The 18276-nt window shown below is 40.5% G+C and overlaps 1 protein-coding gene across 1 annotated transcript in view; it reads right to left on the reverse strand.

The window, feature by feature from the left end:
- Positions 1-9165: 9165 nt before the first annotated feature.
- Positions 9166-18276, reverse strand: part of LOC120225087 (threonine aspartase 1-like) — a gene marked incomplete at its 5' end in the record, with an annotated part of 120398 nt that continues 111287 nt past the window's right edge. The window contains one exon of the mRNA XM_039223311.1: positions 9166-10096. Coding sequence (XP_039079242.1) covers positions 10004-10096 — 93 coding nt within the window. The remainder of the gene's footprint in view (positions 10097-18276) is intronic.

Raw genomic sequence — 18276 nt, forward strand, 5'->3', positions numbered from 1 at the left:
GTCTAATTCCCACATATTGCTGAATTTGTTCAATTTCTTTCATGGTAATTTGTAATTTTATTCTATTGTCATCAAATAATATACTTTGATTTCAATCTTTTAAAATTTATTGATGTCTGTATTATGCTAGTCTAAGGTCCACCCTGGAGAATGCTTCATATGCACCCAAGAGGAAGAAGAAAGTGTACTCTCCTATTGTTGGGTAGGGTGTTGTATAGGTGTCTGTTAGGTGTGTCTTGTGTATAGTGTTGTCAAGTCTTTAAATTCCTCATTGATCTCTTGCCTAGATGTTCTATCCAATGCAGAGTGAGTTATGTAGTCTCCATTACTGCTGACTTACCTATTTGTCCCCTCAATTGCATCAGCCTTTGCTTCATGTATTTTGGAGCTGTGCTGTTACATGCATATATGTTTATAATTGTTATTAATTCTTCATGGATTGAGCCTTTTGTCATTATAAAATGTCCCTCTTATCTCTAACAATAGAGATATTTATGTCTATTTTCTCTGACATTAGTATAGCCACTTCAGATTTCTTATGGTTGCTATTTCCCTGATATATTTTTCCATTCTTTTATTTTCAATTTATTTGTATAGTTGAATCTAAAGTGTGTCTCCTGTCGGGTCACCTGAGTAGCTCAGTCAGGTAAGTGTCTGACTCTTGATTTTGGCTCAAGTCATGATCTCAGGGATGTGAGATCCAGCCCTGAGTCCAGTTCTGCACTGACTGTGAGGAGCCTGCTTGGGATTCTCTCTCTCTCTCTCTCTCTCTCTCTCTCTCTCCCCCTTCCTCGCTTGTGTGCACCCTCTCTCTTTCTCTCAAAAAAAAAAAAATTTAAAAAAATAAAGTTTGTCTCCTGTAGACAGCATATAATTGAAATTTCTTTTTTAATCCGGTCTGTTAATCTCAGCCTTTTGATCGGATTGTTTAATCCATTCACATCTGTAATTGTTGACTATATGTGTCAATTTAGTGGGTATTTGGGGATGGGATTAACATTTAAAATAGTGAACATTGAGTAAAGTAGATTGCCTACCATATGGTGCGTAGACCTTATCCTATCAGTTGAAATCCCAAATGAAACAAAGACTAAACTCCCTGAGCAAGCGGGAACTGTCCAACAGACTTCCTTCAGACTTCATATGCACTATTGACTCTCCAGTGTCTCCAAATTTCTGGCCTCAGATTGGCAACTGCATCACTGAGGCTCTTGGATCTCAAGCCTCCTGGCCCACACTGCAGATTTGGATTTGCCAGGCTCCATACTTGTGCAATCCAATTCTTTATGAAAAATCTTCTATATATATACATACATCCTATTGGCTCTATTTCTCTGGAGAATCCTGACTCATATAACATCTAATGTTATTATAAATTTAGTTAGATTTATACCTGCTATTTTTTTGTTTTTTACATATCTCATATTTTGTTCCATTTCTATTTTGTTCCTGTTCTTTTACTGCTTTAAGTTACTATCTCTAGTGTGATTTAATTTCTTTAATAATTTTTCCACAATTTAGTTATTTTCTTAGTAGTTGTTCTAGGGCTTCCCATATATATCAATTTATCAGAATCAACTTCAGATTTATATAACACATTCCTGCAAGAAATAGAAATGTTAGTCCTGTTCACTATTCTCTTTTTGTGCTATTATTGTCACACATCTATGGATGTTACACATGTAACAATACATCATTGTAATTATTAATATAATTTTATGTCGGGTAAAGAAGCCAAGATAAGAAAGGAGAGCAAGTATATATTTGTAGGTTATATTTAAATTCCTCAGCCAACAGCCCAGTGAGGAAATGGGGATCTCATTCTTACAGCTTCATGGAACTAAATCCTGCCAACAACCAGAAAGAGCTGGAAACAATTCTCCCCCTAGTGCCTCCCAAAATGAAGGTAGCACTGCCAACCCCTTGAGTTGAGCCTTGTAGGTGCTGGAGCAGAGAAACCAGCCAAGGAATTCTGACTTACAGAATTGTGAGATAATAAATCTGTGTTGTTTTAAGCTGCTAACATTTACACTGCTCCACACTGTCTCTTCCATGTCACAATGGGAAATCTTCATTTATTCACCCAACAAGTATTTATTGAGGACCTATTGTGTGCCAGACACTGTCCCAGGTGCTGGAGATATAGTATGAATGACACAAAAAGCCCTATAAGTTCAGGGAGCTTACCATGAAATGGAGGGAGACACATAAACTAAATAAATGTATCAGTTATATGGTAGATTAGAAAGGGGTGAGTTCTGGGGCGGCGGGGGGAATAAAGCAGAAAGGGAATGCAGAGTGCTGGCAGGAGAGTGGTAAGCAGGGTGCTCATGGAGAAGGTAACACTTAAGCAAAGAGGTGAAAGAGATGAGGGAGGAGCAAGCTATTTGGATCCATCTGGAAAGTGCTCTCCATGGAGAGGTAGAGGCACAGGCAATGGCTCTTAGATGGGAGGAGGTCTGGGCTGCTTGGACAGCAAGGAGGCCAGGATGGTTGTTGGAGCAGAGTGAGCAAGGGTTATAACAGGAAGTGGGTTAGAGGACGAGAGGGAGCAGATCCCAGGGTCTTGTAAAGACTGCAGAAAGGGGTACTGTACGGTTTTGGGCAGAGGAGCATCACAATGAGACTCTTTCTGGCTACTTACTACCAAGTGGACTAGTAACTCTGGATGCAGGGAGGCCAGGGAGGATCTTGTTGTAATTTCTCAGGTAAGAGATGATCTGGATGGTAGCATTGGAGAGGGGAGAAGTGGCTGGATTTAGGACACATTTTACAAAATTTTTAATGTTTTTATTTATTTCTGAGAAACAGAGAGAGAGAGGGAGGGAGATAGCATGAGCAGGGGAGGGTCAGAGAGAGAGGGAGACACAGAATCTGAAGATAGGCTCCAGGCTCTGAGCTAGCTGTCAGCACAGAGCCCAATGCGGGGCTCGAACCCACGAACCATGAGGTCATGATCTGAGCCAAAGTTGGGCGCTTAACCAACTGAGCCACCCAGGCGCCCCTAGGACACATTTTAAAGGAGAGAAATAGCATTTATTAACAGATTGTTTGTTTCTTTTATACTTTTTTTTAAATTTAAATTTTAGTTAACAAAGAATGCGATACCTTACATACAACAAATCACAAGTGCCCTCCTTAGTACCCATTACCCATCTAGCCCATCTCTCACCCAACTTCCTCCGTCAACCTTCAGTTTGTTCTCTGTTGCGCAGAGTTTCTTGTAGTTGTAAAATAGGAGAGGAAGTAGATTCAAGGATTTCAGGTTGGTGGCCCCGACAGATCCTTGCCTCTGTATTTATACCCTTATGCAGTCCCCTCTTGAATCTGGGATGGGCCAGATCACTTGATTTAAGCAATAAATGTGGCAAAAGTTAGGCTGGGCCAGTTCTGACCTAACCTTAAAAAGGCCTGATAGCTTTTGCTTTTATGTTCCTGGGAACCTTGAGCTGCAATATCTCATGGGAGAAGTGGCATGGAAAGACCCTGTAGAGAGGCCTTGAACAGAGGTAAAGGCCCTGAGCCTGCATGGGAAAAAAAAGAAAGCTCATCCAGCCCAACCTCCGGTTCACACTCCAGCTGAATGCAGCAGACCTGTGACTACCACCAGGAGCCACAGAGAAACCACCGAGTGAAGCCAAGCCACGTTGACAGAATTGTGAGAGAACAAAATAGTTGTTGTAAGATTTGGGGAGATTTGTTATGCAACAATAGAGACATAAAAAAAACAGGACCCCAAGAATTTTGGCCTGAGCACCCAGAAGGATGTAGTTACCATTAACGAGATGGAACAGACTGATAGTTAACAGGTTTGGAGAAAAAATGTGGGTGGACAGATTATAATCTTACTACTTATAAATGAAAAAGAACATATTTTTCTTAATATATTAGAAAAACAAAATCTTCTATATTTTAAACGTTGCTGGATTTTCCAAGGCCAGGGAAAGCCATTTTAGGAACAACTTTTTGGAGAGTGACATCAATGATTTAAGGGAACTGTTTAGCATTTTTTTCTTTTCAGCTTCTGAAGCTCTGTTGACAATCAGTGAAATCCCCATCAAGGCAGAGAAACCCTAGCCCAGTTTTTCCAGCTTTGCACTCTGGTGTCAGGGCCACAGTGACTCTACCATGTAAAAGAGAAACCCCTGTTCTTGCTTTCCCTCCCCCCTTCCACAACGGGTCACAGTGAACCACCTCCGGCTTGGCTGATGGGCTTCTGGAAGTCAGGAGAACAACCTTGGAGGGAGGCTCTTGCCAGTTTTAGATTTAACCCTTCCTGTGGCCATACACTTCAGAGACAGCAGTGTGTGCGCAAAGAAAGACTGCCTGGTTAATCTGGTCAGCTTGTATGTCTCTGAAGATAGGCATCTGGGCTAATCCCTTATGAACTTGAACCCAGATTAAGTGTTGGGGAAAAGCAGTCTATTCATTAAGAATTCCTAATGTCCCACAGCAAATATTAGTGTTAAAGGATTACTCTAATGCTGTCAACCTCCCATTCACTCACTCCTACCTGTATAGCCCACCAGTTTACACATCCACATCTCCGTTCCCTGCTTAATTAGCATTTGGGGAAGGTTTAGGCTGTAGCTAAAGTGAAACAAATTAATCTTATTCACAAGTGCTCATTTTTTCTGGGCTCAACCTTTTCTTTGGCTAGCGTTCCGGGGAGGGAGGCATAGTCTCCTTTTGGTTCCCTTTTGGTCCTTCACTCCATGACTAACCATGGCAACCTTAAATTGGAAAGGAGCCTGGACTTCATGGCACAAACGGCTTCACAAAGTTGAGCAATTGTAGGGTTTATGTCAGAAGAAATAGTTGATTTTAATAAACATTTTAGTTAAACATTAAAAGTTAATAAACATTTTAAGAAAACTGTTGGGAGGCATTTTTTAAAAATTCAACCACAAAACTATGTTGAAGATATCTAGGCTCGAGAGATGGCATTCTGAAAGTGGGTGCCATATGAAGTTGTTATGCATGGTCATGGTGGAGATGTGTTCATGACATGGGGACCTGGCTACCATTGTATTGGTCTCTTCAAATCTCTTAACTTCATAAGACACCTTTGGCTAGGGTCTCTTCCAAGTCCCATTAACACAATTCCAGTTTCTTTCTCTTAAGGAGTCTCTCAATCCTTGACTGACTGCTGCTATTTAGCTTGTTTATTCCCCATCTTCTTAAAAGTATTCACTTGTCTTCAGCTATCTGGTGCTTGTCATCACTGACTTAGCTGTGAAATTCTTCCACTTAAAAAAATTTTTTTTAAATGTTTTATTTATTTTTGAGAGAGAGAGAGAGAGAGAGAGAGAGAGAGAGAGGGTATGAGCAGGGGAGGGACAGAGAGAGATGGAGACACAGAATCCCAAGCAGGCTCTAGGCTCCAGAGCTGTCAGCACAGAGCCTGACATGGGGTTCAAACTCATGAACCATGAGATAATGACTTGAGCCAAAGTTGGTGCTTAATCAATTGAGCTCCCATGCTCCCCTCCTTCTGCTTTTATGGAATATCCAGCCTCACCGCTTGAAGAATGTTCAGTCCGATATTATGGATGAAAATGGTTGATCGGGAGCATAAGGCAGGAAGAGACTCCAGTGCAAAGCACAAATAGACTGGTGAGTTCATCCTCTCAGCCAAAGAGGGTATAAGAGCCCATCAAGGTCTCCTAGCCAAAAGTATGTAGAATGGAATGTTTCTTAGTTTCATGTCTCCAAGAAGCAAGCCTGGGAGACAGGGTGGCAAGTACAAACAGTTCATCTGGGAGATGACCCCATAAAACACAAAATAGGGGAGCTAAGGTATAAGGAAGGGGAAAAAGCCAGCACAAGGTGTATTAATAAGTCAGCTGCCACTGTTCAGTTGTCCCACAGTGGGGCAACTGAAGCTTAATTTCTATGGAAAATCTCTCAAACACAGTGTGAAACCCACACCCCAGACTTAGACCACCCAAGAACCAAGGGGACTAGCATACTTATACAACTTCTATTCATCACTTGTGAGAGCTGCTTCTGGGGCATGACGATTCTCTAACATTTCTGGTCTGCTGTGTGCAGGGATAGTGCAGCTTTCTATGGTTCCAGAAGAAGCCCTGAGGCATAGAGGTGCAAACACTAGCTTTTACATGCTGTCTGGGGGCACTCTGCAATGGAGAATCAATGGGCACTGACAATGATCTGCTCTAGGACACCTCCTGGACTGGCTTTCATTGGCGAATAAGACTTTACCACGGTGCTAATTGTGGGGGCCTGTGCCCTGAAGAAGTAGATGCTGACTATACTGTTAGTCTGTGAGTACTGTGATGGATTTCTACAGAAGCCTTAGAATAAAATATATGCACTGAACAACAATTAGCTGAACCAGTAATAAATGAGGTAATTCTTTTAAGTTTGGACATCTTTCTATGATATTATTAAGTGAAAATGGCAGGTTATATAAACCCACTTTGTTGTTAAAAACACAGAAAATGTATGAATAAAAAGTCTATAAGGGTATAAGATAAAGTGTTAACTGTTGTCTCTAGGGACGTGGGGCTATGAGGGGTTTTTTTTTTGTTTTGTTTTGTTTTGTTTGCTTTCGTATCTATTTTCTGATTTTTTTGTAATGAGCGTGAATTGCTTTTATAATAATAATGACAAGATAAAAAAAAAACCCACAGGGGTGCCTGGGTGTCTCAGTCAGTTAAGCATTGGACTCTTGACTTTGCCTCAGATCATATCACTTTGTGAGTTTGAGTTCCACATAGGGGTCTGCACTGGCAGTGAGGAGCCTTCTTTGGATTCTCTGTCTCTCCCTCTCTCTGCCTTCCCACCCCCTCGTGCACTCTATCTCTCTCTCAAAAATAAACACACATTTAAAAAATCAACAATAGGGGTGCCTGGGTGGCTCAGTTGGTTAAGCATCCGACTTCGGCTCAGGTCATGATCTCACAGTTTATGGGTTCAAGCCCCGCGTCGGGCTCCGTGCTGACAGCCAGCTCAGAGCCTGGAGCCTGCTTCAGATTCTGTATCTCCCTCTCTCTGTGACCCTCCCCTGCTCACGCTGTCTCTGTCTCTCTCTGACAAATAAATAAAACATTAAAAATAAGATAAAATTAAAAAAATAAAAAATCGACAATTTAATACAATCTCAAGATTCAAGAATAATTTCGGCACTTTTCTAAATCTTCCTTTCTTCACAACGTCCTTTCCTCCCTCTCCTTCATACCAGTGCTTGAAAACAGCCTAACCTTGCATATTTGCTGGTAACTACAATGTAACATCACCACCTCTCAAACACGGAAGAAAGTGAGGAATTAGGCAAAAAAGACTTTTGAACAGCCAAAAGAGAGGTCCCTATAGCCATATACTACAACTCATCCAATTTTGGTCACAGAAAAGCACCAGAGACTAGCACTTAGTACGTATTTATACATACTTGGTACACAATTCTAACAGACATCGATATCGGAATTCAACTTCCTGTTTAGAAGCAGCAGTGAAAAAGTGAGAAAGGGCCTGCCCTAGGCAGAAGCACAGGAGGCAGGGAGGAGAGGCAGAGCCAACAAGCGAGGGGATAGGCCTGGTCAAGGCCTTCATGCCTCATCAGAGAGCACGGATACCCCAGGCTCATTAAGGTAGAGCACATGGCCTCCACCTCCTCGCCGCTTCCAGAAGGCTCCCATTTCCAAACCCAGAGCAGCATCGCAGTGATGGCCTTGAGGAATCCAGCCCAGGCTTACTTGTACTCAAGAGCACCAAGCATCCAATGATCAGCTCTTAAAAAGAAATGGAATATAGCAGACAGTAAAGTTCATCCATGTTAAAATACTGCTTCAGAATCTTGGTGATATAAACCAGACTAGGGAATGAAGTTATTTTCTTATCTGTTTCTTTTGATCCTTTCTACTTTTGTACAAAATGAGGTTGATTTTATATCTGTCAATGTCCTCTGGTTCTGGTATCTGCTCTTTAATACCTGATCTTATCACTAAGGAACTTATACTGCCCATTATGTTTGTACCTCCATGATTCTGAATATCACTTTTTTTCCCTCCTGGTTTGACAATATTCCTTAAATTTAAAAAATTTTTAAAAAAGAAATTGGAGAATGAAGCTTTAACAAACTGTACTTGGGGGGACTGTGTTCTTTTATACTGACCAGTTTTTAAACTCTTCATAAAAGGGTCTTTAACAAGCCCAAACTTTTAAATATGAGTAGAATAAAGTCAAGAGAAGATGAAAAGAAATGGCATTCCTGGTGAAATAGGTCAGATGATTTTCAGACTCCAAAGTGTCCTGATAGTTTTATGTGATCCAGTCCAGTTCCTCAAAAAAACCCTGCCAACAGGTAACAGGTCTTTGAAAGCTTTTGAAGCCAAGGGCTCCCCACCAGCCAGCCCATCACTTACTAAGTTCTCAGCCTCATTAAGAATGAGAAACAGATATCATGGCACCAACCTGTCTACGAGAACACAGCGAGACAAATGTAATTGCCTGTACAAGGAATATAAATCAGCAACTCCCAAATCATTCATATTTACACCCACTCCGTTTTGGTTGTCTTTCCTTTATAATTTGGCCATACATCGATGTCAAGTATATAATTTCATCTGGGGCTTTATCAGTTACCGCCCAGAGCCATGATTATATGGTGCAAGGAACTTCCTCTCCCTGAGTGAGTCTATCTTTAGTATCTTCTTGATAGCCACTTCTTACACATAAAATCAAAAGGAAAGTCTTGGTTTTCTTATGTGGCTCCAGAATCACTAAATATAACATTTAGAAGCAATTTATCAGCTGAAACCATTGAGTTTTCAGCTGGCACTACAGCTTTTCAAACCAAAGTGGTCTTATTCCTTCCCTTTGTTAGTTTTTATCAACTTGCAATGAAAATTTCAGAGATTTTGATACTGGCCATTCAATCATGAACTAAGTTCAACTTTCATCTTGTTAGTGTCCAGGCCTAACTGCACAAAGAAGGGTTTTGAATTGTCAGAAGGGATGATTTCTGGAAGAAGCAACTTTTTACAAACAAAATAAAAAGTGGGTCTCCAATCTAGGATTCAAAAGATAATTTATTAGTCTGAGAAGAGGAGTCACACGCTGTACCCAGTAATATGCTTCTTTTATTTTTGTGCCTTTATCTTAAAAATATATTTAAACAAGAAACAAAGATAATATTGAATTTTCCCATAAATTTTGCTTTCTTATTTACAGTGTTACATTGTAAATAACATTCCATTATACACAAATTAAGGACTGTGCATTACTGTATGTTCTCTTTACATATTCTTTCATAATATAGTACATATAGCTTGAAGATATGCAGTATTTAAGCTTAGAAAAGCTTGAGGAAGGAAGTACAAACTTTATCAATAAGACTATTATTTAAAAAGGTTCTGACCTTAATTCTCTGCTAGATTGTTTCACTGAAACCATTCTTTGTTAAAGAAAAATGCCCCATATGAGGGATGAGAATAACAGTTTAAGTAACCACAGGATCCACTTAAACTGGTTAACAAATAAAACACCGTATCACTTATTACTGTTATTAAATGGAGCACTACCACTGTCAAATCATTTAAACAAGTAGATTTACCTTCAGTTCAGACACATTACATCAACAACAGCTGGTACCTCTTTATGAAATCAAAAATGTTTCCTGCAACGCTAGGGTTTACTTGTAAACAGTAAAGCACACATTTTGTGAAGATGATTTAGTCATTCCCAATCTTAGGTTACACAGTAAGGAGTTTCTATTTCATCAAGGGAGAAGCAAGCACACTCACTGCACACACACACACATACACACGCACATACACGTGCTCACTCAGTCCCGTCACCCACCGAACACCCGCATAGGTCACTAAGCGCTAACCGCGGCAGCACTAGTGTCGTGAGCGGTGCACGAGGCTGCAACAGGAATTATAAAATGGTGAAGATAAAACATCCAAGTTCAGTTAAAAACCCCGAAAAGCTCAGGTTCTGAAATGCCTCTCAGATGCTTCATGCTCAGCCTGGAGGGTCAGTTCACCGGGCTCTCCAGGCGGCAAACCCCACCTTCGATTGCCACGGACTGTCCTGCCACTGCACCGGGAGGGAGTCTTGAAATGTGAGTCTGCAGAGAGGGAGACAGGAGAGCGTTAGAAGTGCCAGCTGTGTCCTCGCATATGTAACAAGGGTGGAGGAAATGCCAGAGTGACACAGCTTCTCTTTGCTTCTTAGTATCTACAGACCACGAGGTTGATAAGCTTTAAGTGCAGATAGATCTTGTTTGTTCAAACCTTACAGGCAATGTTTACTGAGCAACTACTACATGCTAAGCACAGCACTAGCAAGTGGATATATAGACTGAACAAGATAGCTAAGGCCTCTAAGGGCACAGAACTTAGAATTTCGTCGTATTCTGAATAGTCACGGTTTTAATGCTAACTAAATGAAGTATATTCTAGTTCTTCTGAAAACTAGTAATTTATATACACTTTATCTTCTGAACATTCAAAGCAACTGAGAATACCTGATTCATGTTTATATTTTATTCTGTAAAGGGTCTGAATAGCTTGCAAAAATTCAGATAATTCAACAACCTAGAAGGTAAGTGAGGCAACGAGAAAAAAGAAAAATAAGAGCTTACAAAATAAGGCAAAGACAGGCATGAGATTACCATGCAAAGCCTAGCCTGAGTTCCGTGCCTGGGCTAGAAGTAGGATGCTGCTCTGTCTCTCAGCTTCCTCACTCCATGACCAGAGAGGTGGCTCATGTATGTGTGCACAGCCTCACAACAAACCAACTGCCCAGAGGAGAAAGCCTGCTCCTGGTACAAGGTCTGGGAACTGTTTCTCTTATAGGGCTTCATACACAATAGGTACCATGCTTTGTGGATGACTGAAGACATCAGCTGTACAACAAGGAGTTTTGCAGGGCTGAGTGCTAACATTACTCAAAGGAGGCTGGCCCTGAGCAGAAGATAGTAAAAGCTGTTCCATAAGGGGTCAGGATGATGTCAGCCAGGAATTCCTTTTTTTGGTGGTCTGGCTTAATCTAGGGATAGATAAGTGTCGGGAGTTTTCTAAGAAGAACAGAAGGACTGCGTATTCCTTTAGATAATCCTCTCTAATTCTGCTACTCTAAACAAGTTTTTCCTGAGGGCTGAACTGAAGTGAGTTCAAGCCCCAAGTGAGGCTGTTAGATGCCTGTGAAGAGGCCAAGTCTAGAGTGGGAATGGCATCCTCTCATGCAACCAAATGTGAGACAAGCCTGTTTTCGATGGACTAACAGCTAAGCTAATTGGGTTGTAGTTTGAGCATGGACACTATTCTTGAATATCACCACACAATTCCTATTAGAGTAGCTGACATAAGTTAACAACTTGGAAAGTTCTAGAGAATTGGAGTGTTCTTTGGGCACTTAGTTTTTCTGTGTGTGAGGCAGGAATCAACCTGTAACCTATTGGGCAGGGGCGGGAGGAGGTCTGTTGCCTCAGGCGGAGAGCTGGGTGAGGCAGTCTCTGTGGTATCTCCTGGGATGTGAGGATCAGGGAGTTCACTCACCAGACTCATGCTTCTGGGAGCCCTGTCCCCAAATCTAGCCTCACTGCTGCATTTGAGGGCCAAACTTGGGTCTCACCGTATGGACATGCTGTACCTGAGAAGTTCACAGTAGGAAAGCTTGCGGCTCTTTTGTTTCTTGGGGTGCCTCATTAACCTCGCAGGAGTTAGAACAGGGTGTGTTGTTTAATTCTGCTACCCAGAGGTCCTTGTCACATCAGGCACAAAAATCTCAATTCTCACAATTCTCAGTGTTGACAGAGCCACTTTCATTCTTCCAGAAATTCCTTACCATGAGGTAAAAGAGAATTTTCTCCCCTAGTATCATTCATCAATTTTTAAAAAAAGGTTCTAAACAAAAAAGATCCCTGAAAGAGTAGGCAGAGGTCCCTCAGTCAATTTCATCCCTAATCTCACCCTCTACAGTCATAAACACCATCATGCAACTATGACAGGTATCGAGAATGTGGAAAACAGTATGGGAAGTCCTGAAAAAATTAAACATAAAATTACCATATGGCCCAACAATTCCACTTATGGACATATATCCCAAACAAGTGAAAGCAGGGACTTAAAAAGATATTTGTAGACCTATATCCACAGTACCCTTATTCACAATAGCCAAAAGGTGGAAACAACCCAGGAGTTCATAAACAAAATGTGACATACAGTATATACCTGCAATGGAATATTGTTTAGCCCTAAAAAGGAAGTAAACTCTGACACAAGCTACAACATGAATGAACTTTGAAGATGGTATACTAAATGAAATAAGCCAGATACAAAGGGACAAATATTGTAGGGTTCCACTTATATAAGGTGTCTATTAGTTAAATTCATAGAGACAGAAAATAGGTCGGTGGTTGCCAGGGGTTGGGGGAGGGGTTATAGGCAGTCACTGTTTAATGGGTACAATGTTTCAGTTTGAGAAGATGAAAAAGTTGTGGAGATGGATGGTGGTGATGGTTATACAACAGTATGAATATTCTAAATGCCGCTGAACTGTGCACTCAAAAATGGTTCAAGTGGTGTATTTTGTTATGTAAATTTTATCATAATCATAACAATAAAAGAATAAAGCAGAAATGACAATTTCCACCCTGGACCAGAATAGGAGTCCATATGATAGCATTAAGAGAAGGGGCTAGCTAGGAACGAATCTACAATGCAGACCCCCAGAGAAGAAACATTAACACCATCAGGTTCTGTTCACAAATAGGCTGGAATTCTCCAATCAGGTTCATTAAAATATCTGTCCCTAAAAGAGAAGCTCACAGGAAACCTGTCTTCATGTTTCCCAGAGATGCAGGGAGAATCCAGTGGGATCTCCTGGCAGAGCTGGTGGTCCAGGCACCAGAGGCTACAGAGAATAAATTAATTGTTTAAAGATCAAAGAGGGAACATATGTCCAAGCAGATGGCCTACAACTTGACCAGAGGGACGTTGGTCTTAAAGCAACTGATTTCCTATTGACCAAGGAAAAGACCAGAGCTAGAAGGAAGAATTTCTTGCCCCACAGACCAGGGGACTTGACAGCAATCCCTTGAGATTTACAAAAACACAGATGGCCAATTTAAACTTATCTCTGACACTCCCACCCCCACTCCCACAAGGTTTACGATAGAAGAACAACTAAATAAACTGAACTAAACTACAAAGTCTCCAGGAGAGTTAGAAAGGAAAAGAAAAAGGATTGGAAAAGATGATAGTGTTCTTGAGATAATCTGTTAACAGTACATGGGCAAAATACTTTGAAAATACATGGAGATTTGTATAAATTTTCCTGTTTACATCGGACAGAAATGCTCAACTAGACAAACCAGCTAAGATTAACTTCTTAAATCATCATCTAGTCAGGAGGCATTTTGTGATTGCAAAACACACTGGCATGACCTTGATGTTGAGAGGAATAAAATGGCCAACCATCCATCCAAATGTCAGTACTTCCCCAGTTTCATCCATCAGCATGATCCTCTGACTCATGAGAAAATCAGTGCCTTTAGTCTGAAAAGGTTTGAGCTAGGAAGTATATGATGCTTTCTATGGAAATTTCAATGGAGCATCAAATCACATTATAAACAGTGGGAGCTGTTTAAGAGAATGTTTTATATGAGTGTTTATCTCAGAAAGTTCTTTTAGAGAAGTGGATTTGAATTCCACTTATAGCTAAAACTAGACTGTTTTCGTCAATGAACTTATATGTCACCATTTAAAAGTGCAATAAAGGATTTTATATTGTCTTAAGACCTGCGTAAATTCTCGGGTACCCTATAAGCATTAAGAACTTAACAAAGCATCTTTAAAGCCATTTAAAAAGCAACATATTTTTATTGAAATTTAGAACTGATGATAAATAGCACAAAAAAATCATACATGAATAAGCAGCAGACAGGTTCATTTGGGGCTATTTTCCTCCACTCCTTGCTGCATGCCCCACTCATACTCTTAACCATGATTCCATGTCTGCCATGTCCTTTTCTGGTTCTTTCTCATATAAAGACTCCCTTGACTGGATTCCCAACTCAAACCAGAAGCTCTTCTTCTAGCTCTAATGGCACCCATCCGAGCATTTCTTGTCCTGTGATGTAACAGGAGCTTGTCTTACACACACCTCCGGATTCTGTGCACCTGTCAAAGTGCTTGACCCAGAGTGCACACTCTGGAAACGCTCTCTGAGCAAAGTGACTAAAATGCACCCTCCCTCCAGGGCTACGCTTATGAATACACAAAGGATTTCAGGTGTTTTAATGTGTGTGAGCAACCAGTTTGATTAAAAAGTGAATCAGACTTGGAAACCAGCTTGATAATAAACTATAAAAGAAAAAAAGTGAATCAAACGAATTTGTCATAGTAAAGATTCTTTTAAATAGATTTTTTTTAAAGTAAAGACTAAACTTTTCCATTTTCCAAGTGATTGTGTCTTTAGAAGACAGACGGAGCTTTAGATTTCTCAGATGCTAACAGCTCCACACCAGTGGAACCCACTGGCCTTGTACTTACAATTCTCTGCTTTCCTGCTAACTCCCTGACTGACACAGAGAGATCCTTGAGGTTAACATTCCTTGAAGAATTATCCACTTCAAAATTAAACTGACTAATTCAAAGCCAACACTCTTAGGCCTATATCTTGTTATAAAACCAAATACATTGTATAATAACATATTTAGCCTCAGAATTCAAAATGAGAAAGTTAAAGAAAAAATATTATAGAAATTCTGTCATTCCTTGATGTCCTAATCACAATCTAAGTAGTAGCTGAGACTTCCTATCATTCATATTCATGTCTTTAAATCTCTTAAGACCACCTTAGTGACTGCTCTTTTGTGGTTTCTAGGAAAACTGTAAGCACACGATTTAATTTTAAAAGTCTCAAAGCCTTTATTTAGTGGTTATATTTTAATCCATCTTTCCACTCTTAGAATTGTTGAGATCTACCACAAAAGTCAAGGGAAGAGTCTCTTAAACAAGTTATTATCCTCCTTTGGTGGGGTCAGGAAAATAAAATCTGGACAGACACGGTCCAAAAAAAGCTCTTGGGACTATTCTATTCATTGGTTTCATAATTCTGAGGGTTTGGTTTTCTGTTTTTAAAAAGTAGAGGCTGCAGCAAGATAGTACAGTCAAAGCAATACAGACATTTACAAATAGAACAAATGACATTGAAATAACTCCACAAAGACTTAAGAAACAGTATTTTAAAACAGAGTAGAGGTGCTTTTAACAACCAGAAGCTTAAAAAGTACTTGTAATATACAACATATTATGCCCAATTCCAAGGTTAATCTACAGAGGCAGTTTATCATGATGGCTGTGTGCATGGGTTATTGAATTGGAGCATCTCAGGTTCTGGGCCAATTTGTCTTCTTCCTGGACACATGGAGGGACTACATTTCTGTTTCCTTTCAGTTAGGTGTGGGTATGTGACTGAATCAGGCCAGTGGACTAAGTAGTATGAGCCACTACCAAGCCTGGCAGAAAATCCTCCTATGCACCATTTTCCATGCTCTTTTCTCTGATGATCTTGAGGCCCATGTGCTATAAGGAGCTTGGGACCGTGGTTCACTTGGGAGGAGGGCATTCTGCTAATCACAATCCCCAATTTGGATTTTATGTGAAAAAGAAACACACTTCTTATTGTGTTTGAGAAACTATACATTTTGAGGTTTCCTTCTTAGAGCAGCTAGTGCTATCTTAACCAATAATACAGGCCTCTGCACTTACTAGCTGCATCACCTCTGTTGGCTACTTAACTTCTCAGGCCCCATCTCTAAAATGGATATAATAGTAGCACTTAGCATCAGGTTGCTAATGAGATCATGCAATGAAAACATGTGTTAGTAAATCTTAGGTTATCATTATTCAAACAAACACATAGCCATAGAACAAAACATTATGTAGCACAGAATCTATTGTAGGTTATTGGATATCCCAGAATTGAGGAATTCTATTTTAAAAGTTTGATAGTCTGAAAAAATAAAATGAGGTATTTTAAAGAAAAGTTAACTGCATGCTAAAAGTTAAAGTTCAAGAAAATGGACATTTTTAGGTCAGTTTTTTTGATGGGGGCTATTTTGCTTCTACAGATAAAATAATTAACAATTGCTAAGTATTTAGTGACTGCTAAGGGTTTGTATATATCTGCTTGATGTATTACTAATCTTCTAAGGTTCATAAACAATGAACATACTTGGGTACTACAGAGGAAACCAAAACAGTAGAATCCTGGCAAATTGCCTTCTAAGAACATGTAGCATTGTAGGGAAGACAAGTACAGCCAAATAAAATGATTAGAAAACCATTAACAAAAGCACTTCTAGTGACCATGCACTGAAAGGGTAGAATACTCCAAAGTTGTCTTCTTTTTTCTTTTTTTAATGTTTATCCATTATTGAAGGAGAGAGAGAGTGTGAGTGGGGGAGGGGCAGTGAGAGAGGGAGACACAGAATCAGAAGCAGGCTCCAGGCTCAGAGCTGTCAGCACAGAGCCCGACATGGGGCTTGAACTCACAAACTGTGAGATCATGACCTGAGCTGAAGTCCGAGGCCCAACTGACTGAGCCACCCAGCCACCCCCTAAAGTTGTTTTCTAACACCACCAAGCAATTAACTCAATTCTGTAAATTGTCCAACAATTTAGCTCAATTCTGACACTTATCTACCAGGAGATAGTGCCAGGTCCTCCAGATTAAGGAGTCAGTCACACAAGACTTTACTTTCTTCCCAATCCAGATGCCAATCACAATTCCAGATTGTCATCTGTGCCTCTGACCTACCCACTATAGATAGCACGACCTCTCCTCAAGTTTGCTAATTTGTTGGAGTGGCTCACAGAGCTCAAGAAAATAGCTTACTTATGAAGTTACTGGTGTACTGTAAAAGTACATAATTCAGGAGCAGCCAGATGGAAGAGATGCAGAGGGCAGAGTAGCTGGGAAGCAGTTCAGAGCTCCCACGACGTCTCCAAACATGCCACTGCCCCAGCACCTCCACATGTTCACCAACTCCACCCTACTGGGTATTCTGGAGACTTTATTACATAGGTACAACTGATTAAATCATTGGCTGCTGCAGCCAGCCCCTTTCCTCTCCTTGGACGTTGAGGGGTGGGGCTGAAAGCCCTAACTCTCTTATCACATGGCTGGTTTCCCTGGCAACCAGTCCCCATCCTTTGGTTACCTTGGGGTTTTCCATAAGTTGCCTCATTAACATAAACTCAGGTGTGGCTGAAAGGGATTCGGTATGAATAGCAAGACATCCATTTCACTCTTACAGATGTACCTCAATTTTAGGAACTGAGGACGAAAGGCCAAGTATTATAATAAAATATGATTCTACTGCTCTTACTGCTTAGGATATTCCAAGGGTTTTGAAAGCTGTGAGTCAGGAACCATGAAGGAAGACCAAATATATATTTCTTATGACAAATCATAATACCACAGATACCCAACCATAAATGCCATAGGAAGTGAGGAGTGAGAAGATGGATGTGGATCAAACAATTGAGGAAGACATTCCAGAGGCCTTGGCACTAGAAGGCAAGGCACTTGAGGGCAGAGGGACATAAAAATGACATGTTGGACCTTCGTAAGGAAGAGCTGATATGTTTATTTGGTTTGAGTCACAGTTTTTCCAACTTTTAAAAAATAGAAAATATTTTTTTAAATATACTTATTGTCAAGTTAGCTAACATACAGCATATATAGTGTGCTCTTGACTTCAGGAGTAGATTCCCATGATTCATCGCTTACATACAACACCCAGTGCTCATCCCAACAAGTGCCCTAATAGAAAATCTTTTAAATGGAGAAGTTGTAAAAAAGCATTTTTTAAAAAAAAATTTTTAACATTTATTTATTATTAAGAAACAGAGAGAGACAGAGCATGAGCAGGGGAGGGGCAGAGAGAGAGACACACACAGAATCTGAAGCAGGCTCCAGGCTCTGAGCTGTCAGCCCAGAGCAGCACAGAGCCTGACACGGGGCTCGAACCAAAACTGTGAGATCATGACCTGAGCTGAAGTTGGATGCTTAACCTACTGAGCCACCCAGGCACCCCTTACCATGCTTACAAAAAGCATGTTGATTTCTAACTTGTCTTGAAAAGTCTGGCAACCCTAACATTCCCTCACTGGGGTAAACGTAGCAGCTACGTTCTTAAATGCATTTTTGGCAAGACTTTTCCAGAGGTGGAGCTGTGTTCTTCCTGTGGCATGTATTCAGAAGGCACCCAATATCTAGTGGTGCTCTTTCAGT

The sequence above is a fragment of the Hyaena hyaena genome, unplaced genomic scaffold (genome assembly GCF_003009895.1).
Source record: "Hyaena hyaena isolate Hyena2069 unplaced genomic scaffold, ASM300989v1 scaffold_1317, whole genome shotgun sequence".
Taxonomy (NCBI): Eukaryota; Metazoa; Chordata; class Mammalia; order Carnivora; family Hyaenidae; genus Hyaena; species Hyaena hyaena.